General features: G+C 43.0%; 1 protein-coding gene across 3 annotated transcripts in view; it reads right to left on the bottom strand.

Moving 5' to 3' along the window:
* SLC35F4 (solute carrier family 35 member F4) overlaps window positions 1–24,028 on the bottom strand; it is a 126,717-nt gene that overhangs the window by 19,835 nt on the left and 82,854 nt on the right. For 2 of the 3 annotated variants that reach the window (XM_074869099.1, XM_074869101.1), the window contains exon 2: window positions 3,409–3,597. The exons of the other annotated variant lie outside the window; for it this stretch is intronic. In XM_074869099.1, coding sequence (XP_074725200.1) covers window positions 3,409–3,597 — 189 coding nt within the window. The remainder of the gene's footprint in view (window positions 1–3,408; window positions 3,598–24,028) is intronic. 3 annotated transcript variants of the gene reach the window in all.

Genomic DNA, 24,028 nt, shown 5'->3' with positions numbered 1-24,028 from the left:
TCAGATCTAATCTGCAGACCACTGCAGATTTCCTAACAGAAGTGTAGAGAACTTAATCTTACTGACTGGTGACTTGCTCTCCAGACACATCTTCCAGAGATGCAAACCATGAACCCTATTTTGATTGCACAGATCCCAGCTGAAAACAACAGCTGGAGCTGTGCTGGATACTGAGGAGCACTAGCACTGTTGCCCCATGAGCTCATGGGGCAGCACTGAGCTCCAGCCATTTACCCCATTAGACTGTACCACATCAGTTTGATAGAAGAAACAGGAGTTCCTTCTAAAAATCATGACCTGCAGGTATTCTTAACTATTACTATCAATTATCAGTCACATCAACACATGATGTGATATATATAAGAAACAATGTAATTGTTGATGTAAGAGGAGCTATAGATCCACTGTAGTGAGAGTGTACACTGTCCTACATTCAACTCAAATGAGGAAAAGGTACCCTTTCAGATTCAGGTTTACTTTCCTTTTATATTACTGTTTCTGCTACAGCCATAAAGAAAAGTCAAACTAGGGTTCCAAGTTATTACATTAGACCAACATTACATCTAAAAAACGATTCATCATAGCAGGGAGTGCATTTGCAATCAAGAATTTTCCTAACCAGAACATGGAGCTTTTTGTAATTGTAATTGTATGGTGTATTATTTTCCTAAAAATAATCAGTATTCAGTGGCTCCATTGTTAGTGGTGAATCAAGAATTTAAATAAAATTACAGGTTTATTAAAAACGTGCAGAGGATAATCAGACACAGGTCTGAAAAGGCAAGCATCATTTAGCATTCTCTTTGGCTGCTGAGAGAAAACAGATATTTTTATGGTACTAATAATAACTGACATCTTCTATTAAAAGGTAAATTACAGTTTATTTGCAAGTTAGAATGGCTTAAAAAGAATATATTATGTAACATCCACTTGCAGGTTTTCCTGCTAAGCAAAACTACCATGCAATTAGTCCTTCTCCAGCTAACAGTTAAAATAACCATACAATGATAAAGCACCTTTATCCATGCTTTCTATTTTTCAATTACCAAATAACTATGTAATTGCTGTTTCTATGCATGACACTACCATTAGCATTTGACTTGGATTTTACAGTCTTAGGTTGAACGTCTGGGAAAGGCACAGAAATATACACTTGTTCCAAGTCCTACCTTGGCTTTAAAGACCTATGTAAGTCTTAGCCTGATTAAATGTACAGCGGGGAGTTTTTGTAAGTGCTTAATGGGTAGGATTCATCCCACATAATGTAGTTAGAAAATAATTGTGTATTCAGACTAAACACGTTGCCTAAGGCCCCTTTGTATTTAATGATAATGGACAGGCATGGTGAGAAGGTAGTTGATTTCCTCCTCATATATATCTAAGCCCACTGGAGGTGCTTATCTCTCCCTAGACTAGATATTTGCATTTAATTTCAGTGAAATTGAGATGGATCCCCAGCCAAAGTGACATAGTAGCTTAAGAGTTGCTTTCAAAATCCATGGGATGTGCACACCCAAATCTTGGCAAAGAATCAAAAGGCCAAGATAAGAAATATCTTTAAAAATAATTACAGGGCTTGAACTCAAAGACACATGGCAAGCAGGCACACAATTCATACTAAATAGGTTTAAGGATTTCCAAGTCATGAAGCTGGGACTGGAGTAAGTCAGAAAGTAGCACTTGTGTTCAGATACCTAATGATGTGCTAATGAGGAGGAAACAAACTGATCAGCCAAAGTGGTTGGTAGATAGCATTTTACCATTAGCAAGGTAGTAGAAATCCTTGGTGTCTGCATTTAGTTTGGTCTGAAACAAACCAACAGACTTAACCAGTCAAGAGCGCAGGAACAATCTGAGAACTCATCAAGGATGAAATGACAGAGAAAGAATGCAAATGAAACTGTAGGTGACACATGGAGATGACATTGGTCAATGGCAAACGGTGTTGAAAGGCAGCTAGCAGAAATACCCCTGCGTGGTTCTTTTGTCTGTAACATAATTCTTGCTTGTGATGTCTCTGTGACAAGATGGTAACAGAAGAGCCTTTTGCTTTCATTTTTCAGAAGAGTGAGGTGAAGAAAACCAGCTTTTCTTCTGAACTCTTTTGACTATTTGGCAACTACATCTTAGAAAATAATATTCTTTATATTTGTTTACCTACCTGTCAGGTCAGTCCTACTTATACCTCACTGATGAGGAAGGGAAGATCAGGATAAAAAGGGAAATTAATAAACGTAAAATAAATGTTTAGAAGAGTATGATGTCAAGGCACTACGCTTTTCTCAACTTGCCTAAAGTCCTTTCTTAGAGAAGATGGATTCTGATTTTGGATGTACTCTCGTGCCAGCATGCACAGAGTTATTTCAGCCTGCTATCTGCAAATATGACAATAGATCGGTTTTCTGGTATCTTAGATATGATCTTTACTGCAAGATGCTGTATCATCCACTCCTTGCAGCAATAATCACCTTCAATATTTTTTTGAGGGTTTCCATCAAGAGAGTACTCCTGGAGTACGAGATCCCTCCATTTTCCAACACAAGAAGAAAATGGCTGACTCTTGCTGCCATCGGTGGTGAAGTGACAAGAGGAAGGTTCATCTCTCACAATTCCAGTGTGCAAGGGAGATTTTTTTGCTCACAGTATCTACACAAACAGTCTTCCAAAGAACTTGAACAGTTAAATTATTTCAGTCATTTAACGTCTCTCTCCTCCTCAACAGTACAATTCAGCAGACTCAAGGGCCTGTGGCTGCATACTGTAATTGCTCCCATCCCATCCCTGCTTGTGATGGATGGACGTTATGGTGAAGAAGTCAGTGTGCACCCTACCTACAGGTTCATTTGAGCTAAACTTCTGCAGTAAAGTGGGTGACACATTCCTGATGGAAGCGCCCTGATGTGTAGCTGATCGATGATCTGAACTGTGATGGTCTTCCCTAGATATCCTTCCACCTGTTGCTCCTTCTCTTCCTCTTCATGAGACCGTCCATGGTATGAGCTGAGACTGTCATTGTCTTTGAGAAGGAATATGGCTGGCTCTTAAGGGTCCCGGTCTCTGGCCAGGCTGAAGCTGAGGAAACATAATCACTCTGTAAAAACTAACTTGTGTGCTAACATTAATCATCCTTTCAAGATCTTCGGTGCCTGCTGGCCTTATGATTTCTCATATATCTAACACATTACACATACCTACTGAGGCCCAGGCCTTTTCCTCCCATCCTTGCTTCCTTCCCGCCTAACCCCAGTTTGCACACAGGTACAGGAAGGACTTTCATGTGGCTTTTCTGTTCGCAGCACCGTAAACCAACGTCAACATGCTCGGACTCTGCCCCATCTTTCAAAAGACAGACGAAAGAGGCCTTTCGCAGGCACGCGGTGACGCCGGCAATGCGGCTGTTGTGCCTACCTGATCTGCTCTGCCTCTCGACTCTGCTGTGCCGACAGATTCCCGAGGGACTTCGATTCTGCAGCTCAAGAATGGGAGCAGCAGAATCTTCAGCAACAGTTAGAGGGGAGAGCTGCCTAGTCATGCCTCTGTGTCTGCTGGGGCAGTTGCCTCCTGGCTTGCATTGGATGACAGATGATCGTGAGGCACCTGAGAAGAAAGAGTTTGCATCAGTTTGGCTGTAAACTCCCTGGAGGAAAGCGGGGCTTTCAAACACTCTGTCAGTGAAATGCATACAAACGATTCAGCGGGAGAAAGGAAGCACACTGCAAAAATCAAGGTTTCAGCTCTGGTCAGAATAAAGTAAATAAGTAAATAAATACTTAACTCTCTCCCCCCTTATAGAAAAAAAGGTGCTGTATGAAAACCAGTCTTTCCCCTGAAGAAACACGAGACCTGTGCTGCAGCATATTCTTAGCCCCACGGCTCCATCCATAGGGTCTGAACAGGCAAAGGAATTTGTACTCACGTGGGCCCCTTCCTCAGCACTGACACTGAATCAGGCAAAAGGAGAGGTCACCGTTCTCCCTTAGGGTGGAAAGGAGAGCTGAGGAACCACTGCCTCCGGGGTCAGTGCTGAGAGCCTCTCCAGAGGAGAACTACCTCCTTCCATCCTCCAGACTGGTCCTTGGGACTCTTGTATGGAATGAAGCCACAGTCACTGACAAGTCTTTTGGATGAAGACTTCTGCTAAACCATTGAAGACGCCAGTTTTAAGCTTTTACATGCACCAAATCAGAATGTCCACATCTTCAGAGAAGTTGCTTTTTCTTTCTTCTTCTACTAGGTGCAGCCAACACCAAGATGCTGCATTTCACATGGAGGCTGTATAGAGGCACAAGGCAGCAGAGAAGACCCAGGTCCCAGAAATACCAGCGGTACCAGATGAAAAATTTTCCAGTGAGTAGGGCACCACGTTTTACGAGTAAGAGTTTGAAGGACTGGATGAAGAACCAGAAAACAACAGAAAAGAGTGCAGTGCTGGAATCTGGCAGAGTGTGCCTGGTGATCTTGCATGTACTTCCGAATTTACTGAAGGTGCCTGTGTAAGAGGTCAACACATGAGCAGCACAAGAGAGTCCTCTTCTCAGTCGGAAAGTCAAGATGACAGGCAATTTTGGTGTGTTCATGGTCAGTTGAGATCACCCACCGTTTATTTTGCAGCTGCCATTTCAACTGGTGACCATCTTACCTAAACTTATGGAATACACATACCCAGAGCAGCCACTGACCTTGCCATGACTTGGAAGGATTTAATAGGATAATCACACCTATTTCACATTGAAAAGAATACAAAACCAGACACAAACCCCATGTCTAGGGTGCCAAATGTGCAACAAATATGGCAGACATCTCAGAGGACAACATTCTTTGTTGCAACATGAGCCATTCCAGTACACCTCATGCAAGTAACTCCATGCCAAACAACAACATAAAAGTATATTCCAAAGCAAGGACTGTATCCAGGATTCAAGAACCTGCATGAGTCAAGTCAACGGTCTCTTGCCAGAGGAAGCTAAGGTTCATATAACCTTCAATAAACTTAAAGCTGTGTTTGATTCACCAGGTCTAACTACAAAGATCGCAAAGGAAGAGATGTATAGAATATACTGTACAGAAAAATCCTCTCTCAGCCTATTTAAAGCCCCCCAGGTTGTTTTTTACCCACCAAGTAAACAAGTGACTGAACCAGCAGCTAAGATCTTTCTCAAAGATGCCTTCCGTTTGTTCTTTGTCCAGAATGAGGGAACTCTGACCCAAGAGAGACACTCAAGTCTAGGTTCCACCTTGCCACATAGTCCTATACATTCAATCAATGCAGCACACAACCCACAGTCTATGAAACTTAGACCTGCAAAAGTCGACTTTGAAAAATTAAGACCTATATGATGTCTAAGCATGGTCGTGTCTCCTCATTTTTTGGTAAGCATTACTCTCTACAGAGCTTTTCAGAGCCTACTGGACATTTCCAGACCTTTAAAAAGGCAATCACCTTCATATATTTACTTTTTAGTGGAGAAAATGATCTAACAGCCACACAACTCCCCCCATGACTTTGTTCCACTCGTTTCATAATTCCAAGCATTATTTCTCCCACTTGTCAAACAAGGATAACATGACCTACTTCATAAGACTTTGTAAAAGTTTTACAAGTCACTCCGAGGTTGAAAGGTACACTAGAAATGGCAGCCCTTGGCCACGCACCCCACTAGAAGCAGCATAACACCTTTATTTGACAGCTGAAAGTTAGTTCCAGCCTCCATGAGGTTAAGACAATCAGTACTTTTGGGGCTAAATATCAAAAAAAACCTTACAATTTCTTAGGTCCTCAACTTAAAGAAATTTTATTTTCAGAAAGAGTTTGCTGACTGCCTGTCCTCAGGTAAGCAGCCACCGAGGTCCCTTGACACAAATCACTACTCAGTTTGATATGCATCATTCAAAGAGATTTCATTAAGTTGAAAGACACATGCTACATCTCAATTCAGATACGATTTAGAACAAGATCAAGATTCACGTTACACTCGGCAGAAGTCTAGCAGATGATCCGCAACCAAAATTTCAAGGAAATCTATTTTTCCTCACACGCAAAAAGAGCTCAGAGTTATTTATATCTAGTACAACAAAGCAGCATCAATCTTTTCCCGTACATTGAGAAACTCAGTAGTTGAGACCAAAACTGCAGTTCAAGAGATTGCATTTAATCGAAAGTCACTGCTTGATTTACTGAAATCTTCTTCCCTTATACTTGAAAGCAATCAGATAGCACAGCAATTTATCAATATTTCATTGTTACAGCTAGAAAGCCTGGGCCATATAATGCTACTGAATCTGAACATATTTTAAGGATATACTTTGACAGGGAAGGTGAACAGATATATGCTGGGCTAACTTATCCAAACCTGGTACCAGCAGCAAGGACAACAAATCACCATTTACATAGCACAGCAATGAAACCTTGCACATGTGCAATGTCACCCTCCATGAGAAGAACAGAAGGCAGAACTTATGTAACTCCAGTTCTTTGTCTCACACAGCAATTATTAACTATCAAGCATAGATCCACTAAGACCCTCCAAATTTAGAGGGATCAAGAGCAGCATTTTCCATTGAACTTCCATATGCCTTCTTAAATCCCATACACTTATGGAGACCTCATGGTCTTAGGCAGTAAGACATCCTCTCCAGCAAGAACAACAGCAGGGTTCTGCCACAACCTGCCATGTGAAAATGGAGAAGCAACTATGTACTAAAAAGATACCATAATACACCTCCTCCATAGCAAAGGAAGAGTGACACTGCCCGGGTTGGATTCATTTGACTTATTTTAGATGTCAACCTTAGGATAAGAAAAATAGTGCCCGGGGACTATCTGCATCTCCCTGTGACTATACAGGGAATAACAGAATCATAGAATGGTTTGGGTTGGAAGGGACCTTTAAAGGTCATCTAGTTCAACCCCGCTGCAATGAGCAGGGACATCTTCAACTAGATCAGGTTGCTCAGAGCCCTGTCCAACCTGACCTTGGACTACCATCCTGAGCAGAGATGTTTACACTGGGTAGGACTTTTTACCCGACTACTTTACCTGACCTTCTTTTAACCTGAGTACTCAACGTAAGAGCTTGCACAGGTATCTGCAACTCACTGTGTACAGAAGCCTCATCCAGTTTCTGTAGTCTGACACAGTCAATGCTGAGCATGAACACAGTTTGTGGCTTTAGCAGAGATGAATCACAGGCTGAGAATGAATTTAGATTTTGGGCATCATCTGATATTTCAAAGGAATGCTACTGGAAGAGATTGGGAAAAAACTAACAAATAGGAAAAAGCCTTGCCAGACTGCCAGATCATGCTGCTAGAAGTGTTCTTTCATTATTTGGAGGTTATAATCGAGTGTCAAAGCAACACTCAGCCCATGAGGTTGACAAAGGAGGGAAGGGAGAACTGGAAAGGACCACACATGATTGCATCAAGCATGTCTTAATGGGTCAAATCCATCTGGATGACTTTTCATTATTGGATAAACACAAACTCCTGCTCTTTCCCATTTTTAAAGATTATTTTTAGTTTGTTATTCTGTTTCAGCAAATCTTTTTCCTTGTCCTGCAAATGTGGATGCTTCATAGCATAAGTAGTAATGCTATTTCTCTGCACATGGAGCCCAAAGGGAAACCAGTAAGGGGAACCTGTGGCTTTCCACATGCTTCTAACAAAGTCTCTCCTTGTCTTGCATTAATTATTACATACTTATCCCAGTGTATTTTGATTTAGCAAGGGAATTATGCTTGTGACTAACCAAATCACAAGATCAATATCACTGATGTCCATGCCTTCTCACGTTCTTGACCACCACTCTGAGTCCCTGCTGTGGGAGGAGGTGACCACCATGCGCTGCTGCTGCCATGTCCGTTCAAACCAGGAACCAGCAGCATATGCCGTGTCCTGACAACCATTTTCACCACCCATCTGTAAACTACGCACAGCTCCCTTGCCCCTGAACACTCTGAAAGATGCGATACATGACTTGTGGCTTTTCGATCATATACAGATTTCCATATGCAGCTCACACAGTGAGAAAATACATCCTCACCTTGGCTAGAAAAATCACTTTGTTATTTTGCAGGGGGCTTGGAGAGAAGGGATTATGTTTGGAGACTCAAAACCAATTCTTTTCAGATTATCTTCATGTATATAAGATATTTAGCATGTGACAGCAGTGCTTGGAATACAAAAAAACCCATACCATTTCATTTGGGACCACTTTTCTGGTCTCAAAGTTGTTAATAAAAATGGATCGAATGGACTGCCAGTAAAATAATCAATGAAACATAAAAATACAGCCCTGGAAGTAATTTTTTATGACCAGGTCATCACAGAATTGATTTTTCCTTTTTCTCTTCTTTTTTAACCAACTACCCTGATGGAAATTTAGAACATCTCAAATAGGTAACTGAATTCCCTTCCAAAAGCCATCCGTGCATTCCTGACACTGGACTACCAACACAAAGTGCTGGCTTATTTATTTAGAGACAGCAACATCTGTTCCCAAAGTCCTGCAGAGCAGTGGTCACCTGTGGCTACCACTGTAGCCAGGAGAGAGACCAGCTTTTCCAAAAAGTCAGTCAAGGCATCTACAATCTATCTTTTACTCAAAATATGCTTATTTTACCATGTCCTCAAATTCTCAGCTCCTAATATGTCATTATTTTTGCATTGACAAAATAATGCTTCATACCAATGCCGTGGAGACAATTGCTGGGTTTTGACAGATGGATAGAGGTAGAAGTCAGCCTGGTGTTATGTGGAAAGTACGTCAATGCAACGTTCCTGCTAAATTGGGCACCAGTGAAGGAATTGACAGCATTTCCTTTACACTGCAACGTTACCTGTTAGAGTGAGCATCCGCGACGATGACGGACTCGTTCACGCATCACAAGACTATAGTTTCCAGCAGCCTGTACACACGCTCATGTTGATAACAGTCAGTTAACGATCGTGAGGGCTGGAGAGTTTTGCAATGAAATTCTGGTCTTAATGCCGCGCAGTAAGGAGAAGATGATGTGAATTTTGTGGCCGGGGAAATATCGGATGCACATGGACCTACAGGAAAGGGGACTGAGTTGCACTGCTATTGGTAGAGGGGAAGAGAGCTTATTCTATCCATTTTACAACAATAAAACCTCATTTGGTTGGATTAGCCATGGCTGTAATTGGATTGTTTGCTACTGTTAGCACAAAACTGGGGGCAGGGTATCCAACATAATCAATCCAACAGCAAGGTATGTCCATAGCTTATTTTATTTCAGCCAAAGGGACTGCCTGTAAAATCAAATCCTGCCCTTCCTTATGCTGGTGTAAACGCACAGCAACTCAGTACAATCAGCCAAACTGTCTGGGCATACACTGACGTACCTGAAGATAACAACTGACCTGGGAAGTTAAGGTTGAAGGGCAAACTCTCCCCAATTTTTAATGAGCTCAGAACCAGCAGTTTAACTCAGGACATAAAGCTGTAATTCCATTTACTAAAACCAAGCAAATAAGCAATAGGGAGGGTTTCTTTGTAGACAGTGCGCTACACAGGTTTGAGGAATAAACATCTCTTGTTCAGTGAAGAAAAATCATTTCATCAAGTCTTCGACGTCTGGAGATGATGTTCTCCATTTAAACACAGCCTTCTGAGACACTGCAATGGTCTCAGAGTATTAGAGCTATGCACATATGTCTGTTCACAGTAATACCTTGTTCATTTACTATTTGCTTGTTCTGGAGGTTTTTATGTCTGAAGGGGATGAGAAGGTTACAACAATTTTTTTTTTTGTCCTAGGGGACAAAAAGATTTTCAGATTTTATTGAAAAACAAATTACTCAGTGATGGTGTACAGCATTTCTCTTGCACTATGATTAACTATTGTCAAGAGCAGAAAGCAAAAAAGCAGATATTTTTGTTGTAGTTTAACAGTGACATCCATCAGCAATTTCTGCCAATTACCCCTTCAGTGTCTGTACACAGCCGTTCACTTCAAATCAGCAGACAGCAACTTCACTCACAATTAGAAATCTCAACAACTTCCACGTGCCCACCTATCCTTGCAATAAACTGAACAAAGAAGCAGTAGAGGGAGTAAATAACTTAAATTTCACATCCTATAACTAACTTAAGTGCCTGATCAAGGGATGTGTCACTCTACACCCTTGCACCTAATTACCCTTCCAGATGAGCAGTTCCAGCCTAATTGTCAGGGGAGGAAATCCAAGTCAGGCAGTCAAAAAGATCCCCCCCTGTACACACTAGTCATGTCTTGAGCTTAGGTACCAAATCTCACCCACGCAGCTTCCCACCACCCACTTCTCTGAACACTGCACTCCAGATCAGGGCAGTGCCACGGTCTCTCCCTGTTACACCATCCAACATCTGGGGAAAGACCACCCCCACATCACGCATGGGGAGAAGGAAAGCTCTGACCAGAGTGACCGCTAAGTGCCTGAAAAATTATCTCAGCACAGAGACAAATGACAGAGATACCTGTCAGGGATGGTCAAGGTGTATCCGAGTCTGTCTTAGAGGAGGGATGACACAGATATTTCCTGAAGTCGCCTTCCAGCCCTGCATCTCCTTGGCTTTATGATGGTAATGGTGTTGGGACCTAGTCCCAAGGTGCTAACTTCTCCTGATTTAAGATCCAGACTGCTGAACAATAAGGCCATGGACCTTGATTCCACTTATAACTAAGATCTGAAAAAGAAGCACAACAATCTAAACCAATATATAAACAGCAAGAAAACCTGACAATAACTGGATAGACTGAGGATGCGCCATTAGATCACAGAGAAAAGATGTGCCCAACTCGGCCAATTGCAACACCATAAGTCAGTTTTGAGCGAAAGAAATATAAAGAGTTAATGAGAAGGAGTTGAGTGCATCTGCATCTAACACTATGAGATCTGTCAACTTAAGGAATTCAGAATTAAATTAAAACAACCAGAAATGGGTAGGACCACCTGTGTATGGTCCACATCAGTTGTCAAAAAAACCTGGTGACTGGTCCTGGCATCCGCTCCCAGCTTCTTTGGTTGCCACACAGAAGGTGTTTTGGACTGCACTGCCAATATGGAAGCTACATCATGCTACTGTCTCGATGCCTGATATGATCTGCTAGATGAAATCTGCAGTCAGAGCATCAGTGACATCTGTTCATATAAACTTCAAGGTCTGTGAAAGGCCCCAGCAAGACAAGGTGTAGCATTTGTACACACTGGCTGTGCTGGGAATGGAAAGATGGTGAGCTCTGTACAGAGCAGTAGTGCTAATACTGAGATTTAACACACATATATCAAAGAGTCAAGGAGCTTCCACTTATGCTCAATGCAGCCAGGTCATATGCGTAGATATATATATGATTATTCACCTTTTGCAGGTAAGGAAGATGGGAAATGGTTGCTAAATAAGTTGCACAAAGGCATCTACTCATGCAGTGGCTGATTCTCATCTCCCCAGATCCCCACAGCTGCTGCTGATCACTGAGACTGGGGTTCTCATATTAATTGCCATACGCTTGATGCCTTGGCTTCTGCATGCAAACCTGATAAACACTTGCAAGTCTGTAAATCCATCTTTCTGCTCATCAGCTACATGTTCTTCTTATGAAGAACCTGCTCTGAGATGGATGCTCTCCGGGCAAACCAGGGAATACGACGTGCATGGTCTGTATCCAATGCTGTGCCCTAAAACCTCCGACTGGGGACTGCAGCACAACATGAATCCATGTTCAACAGCTGCAACCATTAAAAAACAAAACAAAACAAAAAGACCTTTGCAGGAAGCATATAAAGGCTTTGCTGGCTGCAAGCAACTCGCAGATCACCTTTTCAGGAGCCCTGATGCATGAACCTAACAGCCAGCTATCTCTGGAGGACTTTTCTACTTGTTTTTTTACTGAATTTAAGGGCTCCTCTTTGTCTTGCTCTGTATTGAGACCCTTCCTCAAAACACACAAACACCATCTCTGAATTTCTGTTCAAATCTTTGTTCCACTTGTTCATTCATCTATATTTTACTGAAAGTATAGTTAAAGGCATGGAAATATTTTTCCCTGGTTTTTTTTGCCTCCTTACTCACTTTAAGCCAAGAAGACTTTTTTTCTCCCTTCTCATTTCAGCATAACTCAAACAAATTTATCACAGCTTCTGTTTAAGTACTGACAAGGAATTCCATTGGTTTGACACCAAAAATAATAAACCAGCACTAGTGTGGGGGTGTCAGAACAGATCTTGGAAAAAAAAGTTTATTTGAGAACATCTGTAGTAGAACTGGCAGCTGGAGTATGTATTTTGAAATATACTGGCTACATATATCTTAAAGTTACTGTGTGTGACATAACATATTTAGAGTTCGAAGGAATGTAGAAGAAAGTGCTGCAAATGAAGAATGATTTTTGTATGTTGAAAGTAAAACTTCCACAACTTCTACACAAAATGATCTACCTTGACCTACAAAAAAAAAATTTTAAACATCTCTTTGGAGTGGAATATTTTTGACTAAATTCTGTTGCGGGCATCTCCACTCACCCTGAAAAACAAACGCTGCGTCAAAATCTCATACTGACTTGTGACAACTCTGGAGTTTGAAAACACTGACCTCCAGTAAGGGTATGAACATCCTCTTCCTCAGCACAGAACCTTGCCCATGCAAAGAGCCTCTGCTTGCTGCTCCTTCCATCTGGACACCATATCCAGAACGAATCCTGAGAAGGGCAGGACCAGGCACACAAATACACTCCCTCCACTACCTATGCAACTCACAAAGAAGTAGTGTGAAAGATGTGAAGACCCCTCCACACTATGAATGTCTCAGGGAGGCAGCTTTCTGGCTTAAGCACTGCTGGGGAAAGCCAAGTCAAGCTGCCTCTGTGCTGCAGAGGAAGAAGAGGGCAGCACAGAGGCATCCAGAAGTATATCTGCACCCTGGTGTCACAGAATCACAGAATCATTGAGGTTGGAAAAGATCTTGAAGATCCTCCAGTCCAACCATGAACATCACACTGACCGTTTCCAACTCCACCAGATCCCTCAGCACTGGGTCAACCCGACTCTTCAACCCCTCCAGGGATGGGGACTCCCCCCCTGCCCTGGGCAGCCCATTCCAACGCCCAACAACCCCTTCTGCAAAGAAATACTTCCTAAGAGCCAGTCTGACCCTGCCCTGGCGCAGCTTGAGGCCATTCCCTCTTGTCCTGGCGCTTGTTCCTTGGCTCAAGAGACTCATCCCCCCTCTCTGCACCCTCCTTTCAGGGAGTTGTAGAGGGCAATGAGGTCTCCCCTCAGCCTCCTCTTCTCCAGACTAAACCTCCCCAGTTCCCTCAGCCGCTCCTCGTACGACATGTGCTTCAGACCCTGCACCAGCTCCGTTGCCCTTCTTTGGACATGCCAGTCAAGCTAAGCTCATGGTAGCAAACGACTCCAGATCACGGGGACTGATCCAACCCCTGATACAGTTCCCGGGAAGACCAACTGATTTTAGTGAGCTTTGGCTCAGCCTCCAAGGAGGATGACGGGGGTACTTCCACACCAGACTACTCTGTGAGGAGGAGGGAGATGGACCATCAGGTGTTTTTATTCAGGTGAGCCAACACATACCTGTCCAAGGAACAACCCCCAGGGACTTACAAGCCTTTGTCCCCTTATTGCAGCTCTGGAGCAAAAAGTTTTTGCTTGCATGAACAGTCTCTACTAGACTACCTCAATAACAACTTCTGAATGAGTCCCTTGAACACACATTTAAAGGGACGGACCTATGTGACTTTCTTTTCCCCAGATGTGCTTGACCCAACACCAACTCAAGCCAATCACAGGATTCATTGGCCTGGGATCAGACCAGCTTTTCACCACTTCAGCACTGACTGAGCAACAGATCAAAAGCATTTGATTCAAAGCTGCACACCATCCCCTTAAAGAAAACCTCTGTTACAAACTTTGTAATGAATTATATCAGATGTGGCTCCAATAATTTCACAATTTATAGACTTTACTCCAAAATAAAAGGTTATGAATCTCTATTTAAAAATCCTCCGAAAATGAATCTTTTCATTGCTAAAATTTAGCGACATTTCCAAAAAGAAACAGACATTCTGAGTTAAACGCTCATTTTTACTTTCACTGCAGCAAATCAAGAGTAGCTTCAATGAAAGCCATGAGGCTGCTTTGACATAAAGTTGTTGTGAAAGTTTAGACCCAGGACACTCCAGAAATCACTCAAATGCATCTCATTATTAAATAATTATGATATAGCTTCTACTTCCAAGAAACACTGCAATAAATCCAGGCTGGTTCATGGCTCTCCTAAGATCTGAGTGTAAAAGCAGTCAGCACACTGACACACAACTCAATATCAAATTGCTTGTATTTATCTCCTACACAAACTATTGCCTCTCCTGCTTGATGGGTGCCTCCAGAGAGTGATTCATTCCAGCTCCCTTAGATACCAATCTTAGGAGATGAATCACCTCTCAGAGGTGTCCAGCTCTCCTGCTGAGTCCAGGAAGCTCAGACAACTTTCTTAGTACTTACCGAGGGTTACATTTAGATGCACCTGGGTGAGTCCAACTCGGACTGTCTCAGGCTCAGTTCAGGGCAGCACTGTGGTACGTGCATTGAACACATACTGCAATTTCCTTGCCTGACTTGGAGCCTGATTAAGCGCATTAGAGGAGGGGTGGGTTAAAAGAACATTTTACAGGTAAGCTGTTGGGGTAAAAGTACGTATTTATCAGTGTATTACTGCATTTTGTAACCCCAGGAGATACTTCCAACTGTTTTCTCCACTGCTCTTGGGGTAATAGTTCAACAGGTCTCACCCCTGCCTTTCCGTGATGGTACATTTGGGATAAGTCTCTTCCACAGTGTCCACACAACCCACCTGGCTCAGGCACTTGTGTACATACGGTTCTCTCACTGTAGCTGACGCTGTGCTGGGGAGTGAGGGCTGGCCAGATGGAGATGAAGGAAGACACGTTCTTAAAAGTATTTGGCGGTTGTGGGTCTCAGTTCGATACACACCTCACATCTTCCAGAACCACTCAGCCCACGCGCCAACCCTTCTTGGCATCTCTCTCTCCTCTGTTTCTTTCCACATGAGCAGCATTTTCTAACCAGTGATCTCCAAATATCTGGGTGCCTGTTTACTACTGAAGGAGTCTTCTTGCCTGGATTTCATTCCACTATCCAGGAGTCTGCAGTTTCTGTGGTTCTACCAGAAGATATCTAGGAAGCCACAAACCTCAACTGCTTGAAAACTGCCAACACCGAGTGCGCTGCTCCCCTGCTCTCCTCCCAGCACACAGGCCCAGAGCCCAGGTTGCTGCGGCATCCCTTCCACATGCCCTTCCCACGCCTGGGAAGGAAAGCGGTGACAGGCGCAATGCTCTTGGGAAGCTGGCTGCCCTACCCCATTAGGATTCCTTGGGAATCCCTGCTGAAATCTTTGCTGATCTGTAAAACTGGCTGCACACACTCACATTTAATGTATGGGTCCAATATTAGTTCAGCTTGGCCAGCTTCATCCCGAGCAAGAGCCTTTCCATTTTCAGCCTGTCGGATATGACAAGTGCTGTCATGTAGTCACTTCCAGTCCATTGCTTTTTCTTCCTACGACGACCGGATTTTCCCTCCCTGAGGAAACAGGCAGTGCAGGATTAGACACTGCTGCTGCAGCCCAGCATGGGGTGAAGGTTAAGACTGGACTGAGCAGAGGTGCCTGAGAGCAGTTGGACTGGTTAAGTTGGACGCAACCACAGCTTGTGAGTTGTCTCAGACCCTACGGGGTAGGGACAAGCTTTAATCCTCTGCGTTCACCTCCTGGCGTGACGTGAGCCCCGTCTGCACTGGGAGCTCTCAGGAAATGAAGAGCAGAAAATCACCCCGTTTAAGCAGCACAGCAAGCCAGCTCACCCAGCTGTAAAGCTCTCCCTTAAAAGTAGGTGAGGGTATGAAGTACAATATCACGCATCCTAAAATCTGGTGCCGTGCAACAGCAATGGACTGACATAAGCAGCAGGTCTGTCAGCTCCGTCAACTTTCTTTAAGCCATTTTTCCCTCAAGGAAGAAACACCAGATAACTACCAAGCCTGCAGAATTCTCAATATCACACATATACTTCCAAGAATAATGACAAAATCTGTTGCTCTATCAAAACCCAGTCTCATTTGTAATTTAAGCCAGTCCGACTCAGGTAGATTGAAGAACTGGAAGTCACGCTCTGCTGACAAGCAGTGGACCGCGTCTCTTGCTTTGTTTTCATCCTGGATGTAGCACTGAATTTAACTCACAAAAAGGAGTCACATTTTCATTGCTGGTCAGCATAACAAAGCTCAAACCAGAGACAGCACACACCTTGCAATTTTACAGCTCGAGTGTTCTTAACAACGTACCACACCTGCTGGGAAAAGAGTTCATTTCTGGCAAAACAAGCAACCTCGGAAAGTACCACTCGGCTCTTTAAAACATCTGATACTGAATATAATAAACTTCCAACAGTGCAGTTAAAGTCTGAGATTTCTACTGACATTTAAAAGAAAAACTTGAATGCGAACATTAGGAATATTTTTTAAAAAAGCTTTTAGACCTTTGATTTATACAGCACATATACCCGCTGTATATTTTCAGCATGCCGAGCTTTATATCTGCATCACAGCTATCAGTGCGGTCATATCTCAGGCTGGACAACATCACTACATTTCTAGTTGACACTGAAGTGTGACGTGAAGTTGGTATGCACTCTGCAAGGAATGAGGCTATCATGTCCGATCGAGAGCACACAACAGATTTCACAATTTCTACCTTGTGGTTTTTGTATTAAGGAATTGCTTTACAGCTGGCACTTCTGAAAATAAGGGGGAAGACGCAGTTTAAGGGAACATTGCTATCTCAAGCTGAGGGACAGAAAGCACAAAAAAGTTGGTGCCTCTGTCTTTAAAGCAAAAAAGATAAATCTAGAGCACAGCATTAAAATACTACAGAAAATTCAATAACATTATATGGACCTACCTTCACATCATTTTAAAAGCCAGAATTGAAGTACAGCAACTTTACCAGTTGTTCACATTTCAACATTAGTTTCTTCATCAGAAATCATGCACACAGCAGTTGAACACAAGCAATAGAAATTTAATTGCACTTACCCTAGATAATGTTAAAGTGCTAAAAATGCTAGGCAAGCATTAGTTACTTTAAAAATACACATACACACACACATTCACTTTACTTTGCGTGGAGCAGAGCAGAAGGAGCAAAGTAAATTCCTGCCTAGGGTTAGATATACAGGAAAAAAAGCGTTTACCGTCTGGCACAGGCGAATTTAATTCAGAAACATTGTAAGACGGTAACGGTGCCACTCTTGCCGAATGTTTCTTCATCCTTTGAATTTGCTCTCCTACTCACACGCTCACTTCGTCTTTAGTCTGCATCGCTTTTGGTCCCGAGTACTATAGTAAACACTCGGCTATGGCTGGTGGCTAGATGTTGTTCTGGAGATGCTGCAGTAGGCTATGAGTACTGATTTGCTGTTTCCCTGGGAAACCATTTGCAACACATTCAAACAATGCTTGACCTCTGCTAACACTTTTCTTTCATTCAATCGTTAAGTGCAGCAGATAAAATATAAATATATGAGCTATCGCGCTTCGTAAACTTGAAAGCGCAGCAGCCCCTTTGCATGAAAGCAAGGATTTCACATCAGATATCTGCGCTGTGTTAGCAAAGCAGACAGGAGATTTCTCAGACAACTGCAAGGGAATTATGCAATGCAATTTTCTGGTTCCTTACACTGTGACAATATACAGATGATTACAGTAATTATTTTAAATAAACTTTGAATAATGTAACTCCTATAGAGCTGCTAAATCAGGAATGCCTTGGGCAAAAGAGCCGGTAACATCCAGCTCTGTATCTGGTAACGAAGCAGTAATATTGCAGGAGTCTCTTCTCTTTTAATGCCCTGCAAAAATTGTCACAACCAGGAGATATATATAGGCCACGGTTAGTCTACATTTTTCCTCACCACCCTTGAGGCAGCTAGGACATTTTTGTCCCTATTTGTCCAACATCTCTCTCTTCTACTCCCTTTTCATTATTATTATTAATATGATTACAAGTTGTTCACTTGGAGCGATGAGAAGGTTTCACTGAGGAAACGAGTGACAGCCCATACAATTTCTGCGACTCTTAGAAAACGCCATCCACCTGTGTAACCCAGTGCTGTGCTGGGAGCTTTCTTTGCCAGGAGGTGGTTACCAACACCTCTTAAGAGCCTTGGTTCAGAGCTCTTCACCAAGAGAACTACTATCAAGTCTTATCCAAGAATTTGTAGGTAGAGAGCTTTACAATTGATATTCACCGTATCTGCTATAGAACTATAGGAAATAAAGAGAAAAAGGACAGAAAGGCAGCTTAGTCTTTGTGTCTTTGATAGCAAGTGAGAGTGGGGATTCCTGGCTTGGGGCTTGGTCCTCCATCCCCTACTATACCAGCAAACAGGGAGAAGTTCTCGGCTGTAAGGAAGGCCATAAAATGATTTGAAAAGGATCAAGAATCACTGGCCTAGAATGTCACGTGCTGGGCTTCCTAAAGCAGCCTGCTGGGATCTCATGTGTTTTACCCAGTAACAAGTACCGTGCCTGGGGTATGTGTGCAAGGACTGTTCCCTTCACTCACCTGTAAGGAGCAGAGGGGGGCAAGCAGAGTCCTGGCCAGATCATCCTTTGGATGCAGCCACCAAAGAGCCTGGCACATGTGGAGAACTGACCTATGGCATCCTAATGGATGAGGCAGCCTGTGACTCCACTGCACCCAGAGGGTGGGAGATGATTCTTGGGTCAAGCCAGCGGCATAAGGCATTATCTCAAATGCATGATCTGGCCCTGCACATCCCTTTAATGCTGCTCTCTTATTCCTTTTTGGGAGACAGAGTGGCCTGCACTCTTTATTATTAGGGTATGGTGACACAGTAAGGAAGAGACAGTCGTTAAGCCTAAAGAAGGGAAGGAGAAAGTACCTCATCAGCCCCTCTCCCAAGGCCATCCTGCCCCAGTGTCAAGTACCTGGGACACACTATGGAAGAAGTACAGGGAAGAGAAGTGGTTACAGCTGCCTGGTTTCCCACCCAGCATGTCCCCTCCTGGAAGGCTTGGAGCTCTCCTTTAGGACCTTCATTATATCCCCTGTGACTGATAAGGCTCTCCACCATGACAGTCTTTTCCAAAGCATCACACTGCATCGCATAAAGCTAACCGGCTTTTACTGCTTATCTGCATGCAGAGGATTTCCAGCACTGTGTAACAACCACTATTCCAAAGAAAATTATCTTCCCAATTTGCAGAAGGAATTTTATTCTCCCCTCCAAACTGCTGAGAGTCAGCAGACTTGTGATAGAGTAATAACCAGTCAAGTAATTGCTGGCTCCACAATCACAAGGCTATCTATTAATACATGTCTAGTTCTTGAGCATTTATATAATATAAACAACATAATAATATAACACAGAGATTGTTTTTAGAAAACCATTTCTGCAAATAGGAGCTTATAATGGAATCATTAACGAACCTTAACAATGGTGAGGATGAAATGCATGAGACAATGTCAAGAAATTCCAGACATTTCTTTCAGACAATTTCAACATTAACGGCAGAACGTGATTGCATCTAAAAGTTGCCGCATTTTTTTTCCGAAGGAAAATCAGTCATCGTTTTAACACTGTAACTCAGAAGCCATATTCAAATCCACAAAGCACTCTCTCAAATATCTACCCCAGCAATCTCTGCTTCGTATGATAGTTACAAGAGAAACGAAGCAGATACAAAGCTGTTTTAAAAATATGTGTGATCGGTACCTATAACTCCCATCAAAGACTGCAGCCGGAAAACCATCAGCTTCTCTGGCTACACAAGCAAGAGCTTTGGCCATCTGTTTCTGCTCCTGCTATGAATAGCTGATTGCATTTCTGTATGAGATGCTATTCATATAGGTCCTCTGATCCTTTCCATGCACTCTCTATCTCCACTCTAAGTGTGCTGAAGAAAAGAATAAAATAATATGGAGCGGAAGTGAGAGAAGCAAGCTCCGTCACTCTCTCCTGAGATAGATCAGAGACAAATCCATTTGCGAGTAGAATACGATATCCACATTTACCAGGATGGAATGATAGTTAATCCACAGACTACAAGTCAACATGAAACCTGCAGTCCTGTGCCATCTTACTCACTTCATGTTTATGCAAGACACCACAGTGGGAAAATAAGGGGGTTTTTCTCCCAAAATTCAACAGTAAACTGGTTTCCTGGTACCTTTAAAAAAGATCTTCATATGTTGCTGCTTGCCTCAACTGCTGAGCTTTCAGTCTGCAACATGTTAAAGTTTTCTTATTTGCAGGGAGTGGAAGCAGTGTGAATCCTGGAAATCTGGCTCACGATTTCCCTGACCGTGAGCCCCGGATCGCTGTCAGGCACTGCTGAGCATGCTGGCTCGGCAGTCTAGAATTAACAAAACCCAATACAATCCAATGCTCTGCATAATCAATCTACATATCCAATTATTTTCCCTCAGCGGGTCCCTATTTGTCAAGGAAACATGCGGTATGAATTATAGCAGTGTAAATTATACAGCGTGTAACTGTACAGTGTAAATGATAACCCGGGCTGCAGGCTCACAACCTCCACATCTGTTCCTAGTTAAGGTAAACGCTGTTAAGACACTAACCAAAGCTCTCAAGCCAAAGTATCCATTCCCTTGCACCGGTGTAAAAGATAATCATTGAATGAGGAATGTCTCAAGAGAGATTCCTCATCCCCAGCCAAGATTCCCAGCGGTCGGAGGCCTCTGAACCGCATCCAGATTGCTTCCTACCACCCTCCGTGTGTAGGCACGGTGCACGCTGCCTGCAGCAGTCTCTGTCCCCTAGCTCAGTAAATATTAATCCAGAGGAGAGCACGGGGAAGCTGTGAGTTTGCTGACTCACTAACCAGACAGCAAACCAGTGCTGGAAGCGGAGTCAGAATTAGAGAGTGCTGAATCACATCCACCAACAAGTACTTCACACCCACAGCAGAAAGGGGCTGATGCCATCAAAACGTACACTGTCCTCTTGGCTTACAACATCTCTGTTTGCAGTAGTCAGTCACACAGGTCCCCACGAAGGACACTACACATCTCATGTCATTAGTTGGTTACGGTGTCTACAGCCCTAATCAGTGAACAAATTGAGCTATGTCAGCTTTGGCTGGGGGGGCTTTTTTTCCCTATGGGAAAAATTAATAAACAAAATTACAATATTAATGTAACCCCCATGGGGAGTGACAGAATATCTGATCCAGAGAAGATGACAAGTGTGCTACAGCCCCAGGGAGACAGAATCATCTTAGCTACAGGAAAACAGCTGCACAAGTACATGAAACACTGCATTTCCACACTGATAACTGTATTCCTCTCACCTAACTTTGGACACCAAAGTCTGAGCCAGCTATACCAAAAATCTTTTTAAAGTGAGTGGTGGGAAACTCAGGAAGACAAGTCACCTGGTCTCTCTTAGATGTCTATTAACTGAGATTATAATGTCTATTAACTGAGATTAGTAACTCTCTGAAGGTACCCACTTCTTCCCACTGACTACGCTGACAGTGAGGTGACTTGCTTACACCTGGTCATCTGGCTTTTAGACACCCTAGTTAGGGCAGATGGTCCCAGTAGGAAACACTGTGTGAATGCCTGATAAAGACATGAAAGGATTTTCTTTGATTCTAATCGATTTTGGAACAGTGTTCAGATCTAAAACTCTAGTCTTTGTTTGTTTTGAACGCCACCAGTTACAAGATCCATATGAAATCCGCTTTGTGTATGTCCCTGCAGCTGACAGGTCAGTCCATTCCCAATCACTAGACTATAAGACTCTCATAAACATGACTTTTATTGGCTCTTCCAGGCTGAGCATGTGTTTTAAGATGACAAGCTAAAAGGCCATTATCGAGTTCATTTTATCCTGTTGGAATATAAATTAGATGCAAGATGCAGAAGAGACAAACAGTCAAACTGAGATCAAAACAGATGGATCCTACAAAAGGGAATTTTATGTATAGCAAAGTCAAGGCTTTAGGCTGAACTTTTACCTTGCTTCTAGCAAAATCAGAAGCACGCAGCAAATGTTACTTGATTCAAACAAACTCAATCCAAAACAACTTCAAGGCTCACAGAAAAAAAGAACTGTACATCTCACTGCTGCGCACAGTCACGCCATATGGATTTTGAAGAATCAAATCCTGAATTCCTTACTCTGTCTTAACTCTCACTGGCTCAAATACTGTTGGACACCCCTGCTCAGCAACCCAGACTATCAGCTCTGCTCTGCTAAGCATGCCGTTAACATCTACCAGGCAGGTCACGGCCCTTCAGCCCCACCAGCGTGTGCTCACACATCAGGTGGTGCGGACAAGACCGCACACACCTTTTCTCTCTGTGCTCTCCGCAGGAGCGACAACGGTTTCTGCACACATCCAGTGGCTACATGACCAAACACATGACTCCACCACACAGATATGGCAATTCATCCTTCCCCAAGTGTAAATTAACCAATTTACGGTGTCCCAAGCCCGTACTCAGGTGGTGAACGCCGGATTCATACACCCACGGGAGAAAGAGCTGTGCACTGCAGGGCAGCCCCAACTCAGGAGTATTTAAGAGCTTAGAGGGTCCCACTCACTTGTTTAAAGCAGTGGTGTTCTGCACTGCCTTACTGATTGATGGCATAAAAATCACCATATGGGCTACGGTGAGTTCCTGCCTGTTTTCTCCAGATGTTCTGTCCAAAGAGTCGGAGCCGGGCGATCCATCCTGCAATGGCATTGCAGCCTGGGAGCCACCGCTTGCGGCCATCACTTAGCTTTTGGTAGAAAGACTGCCTTAACCTCGACTTCCCTAATAAACAGGTATGATTTGTTTGAGAATATTCATATCAAAGGCACATGAAAGTCTCATATGTTTGTGCACTGAGGCAGAAACTGAACTTTATCCAGATTTTCTGGTATTCTGCAAATACCAAGAAGCAGAGTACTCGTTGCCTGCTGAAATCCCACCAAATAACTGCAAGAAACATCTACTAAATCTGAAGAGATTTTAATTCCCTTGGGGGTTGGATGTTTATATACTGATCTCTAGTTCATGTTACCATGGGTTGCTATTTTCAGTAAATCAGCCCAGGAATTCACTCTTTAATACCTACCCTGTTTTCCTAACAAAAAAATGCAATGTGATCTATTTTAAGGCTTCCCAAGCAGGCAATTTCCAGAAATAAGATTAACAGCACCAGCTCAACATCCACTCAAAGATGATATGAAGATTTGCAGTGGTAGTCAGCTGTCATCCAGGACAGGAAAGCTTCTCCCTGCTGCCACAAGCAAAGACGTTTTCAGTCCGCCATGTCCCACCAGACTTCAAGGAGCTGCTGCTAACCAGCTGACAGCTCCGCTCTGCAGCTGGCTCCCACGCCACTGTGAAACCAGTTCAAAACCACTTAAATCACTGACAGCCCGTTGTGTCTTGGCTACCAGAGGCTAGATGTATGTAACTGAAAAGCTCCCAATTGTTTTGATGCTACCAAGTGGGTAATACACATCATCACAATGATATGTTGCTTACTAACAAACCCAAAGCATCTGATGATTCCCCCACCTCAATATCAGCACCCCCTCTCCCGAAGTACTCAGCTGACTTGCAAGTACTAACATCTACTGCAGTTCTTTTGGAAAGCTTTTTGCTACGTGATTTTATAGACTTGACAACTAGTCCTTTCCTGGGAAGCACAAGGATTAAAATTTCAATTAAAATAAACCTCAGATTTTCCTTAATCATTTTTGAAATATAAACTGCCCATCCACAATGATTAAGAGACACTTGCTAATGTCTCCAGAGAGGACAATGCAGCTTCTTAGGTTTTTTATCCTGCTGTAACTTGAAAATATCATATAACAATAAATATTCAACTTCTAATGCAATTAAAGATAAAAGGAAAAAATATGAATTGTGGGCATGGAGAGCTGT

This window comes from Strix uralensis, chromosome 4 (genome assembly GCF_047716275.1).
Source record: "Strix uralensis isolate ZFMK-TIS-50842 chromosome 4, bStrUra1, whole genome shotgun sequence".
NCBI lineage: Eukaryota > Metazoa > Chordata > Aves > Strigiformes > Strigidae > Strix > Strix uralensis.
This window is presented reverse-complemented; position numbering and strand designations above follow the sequence as displayed.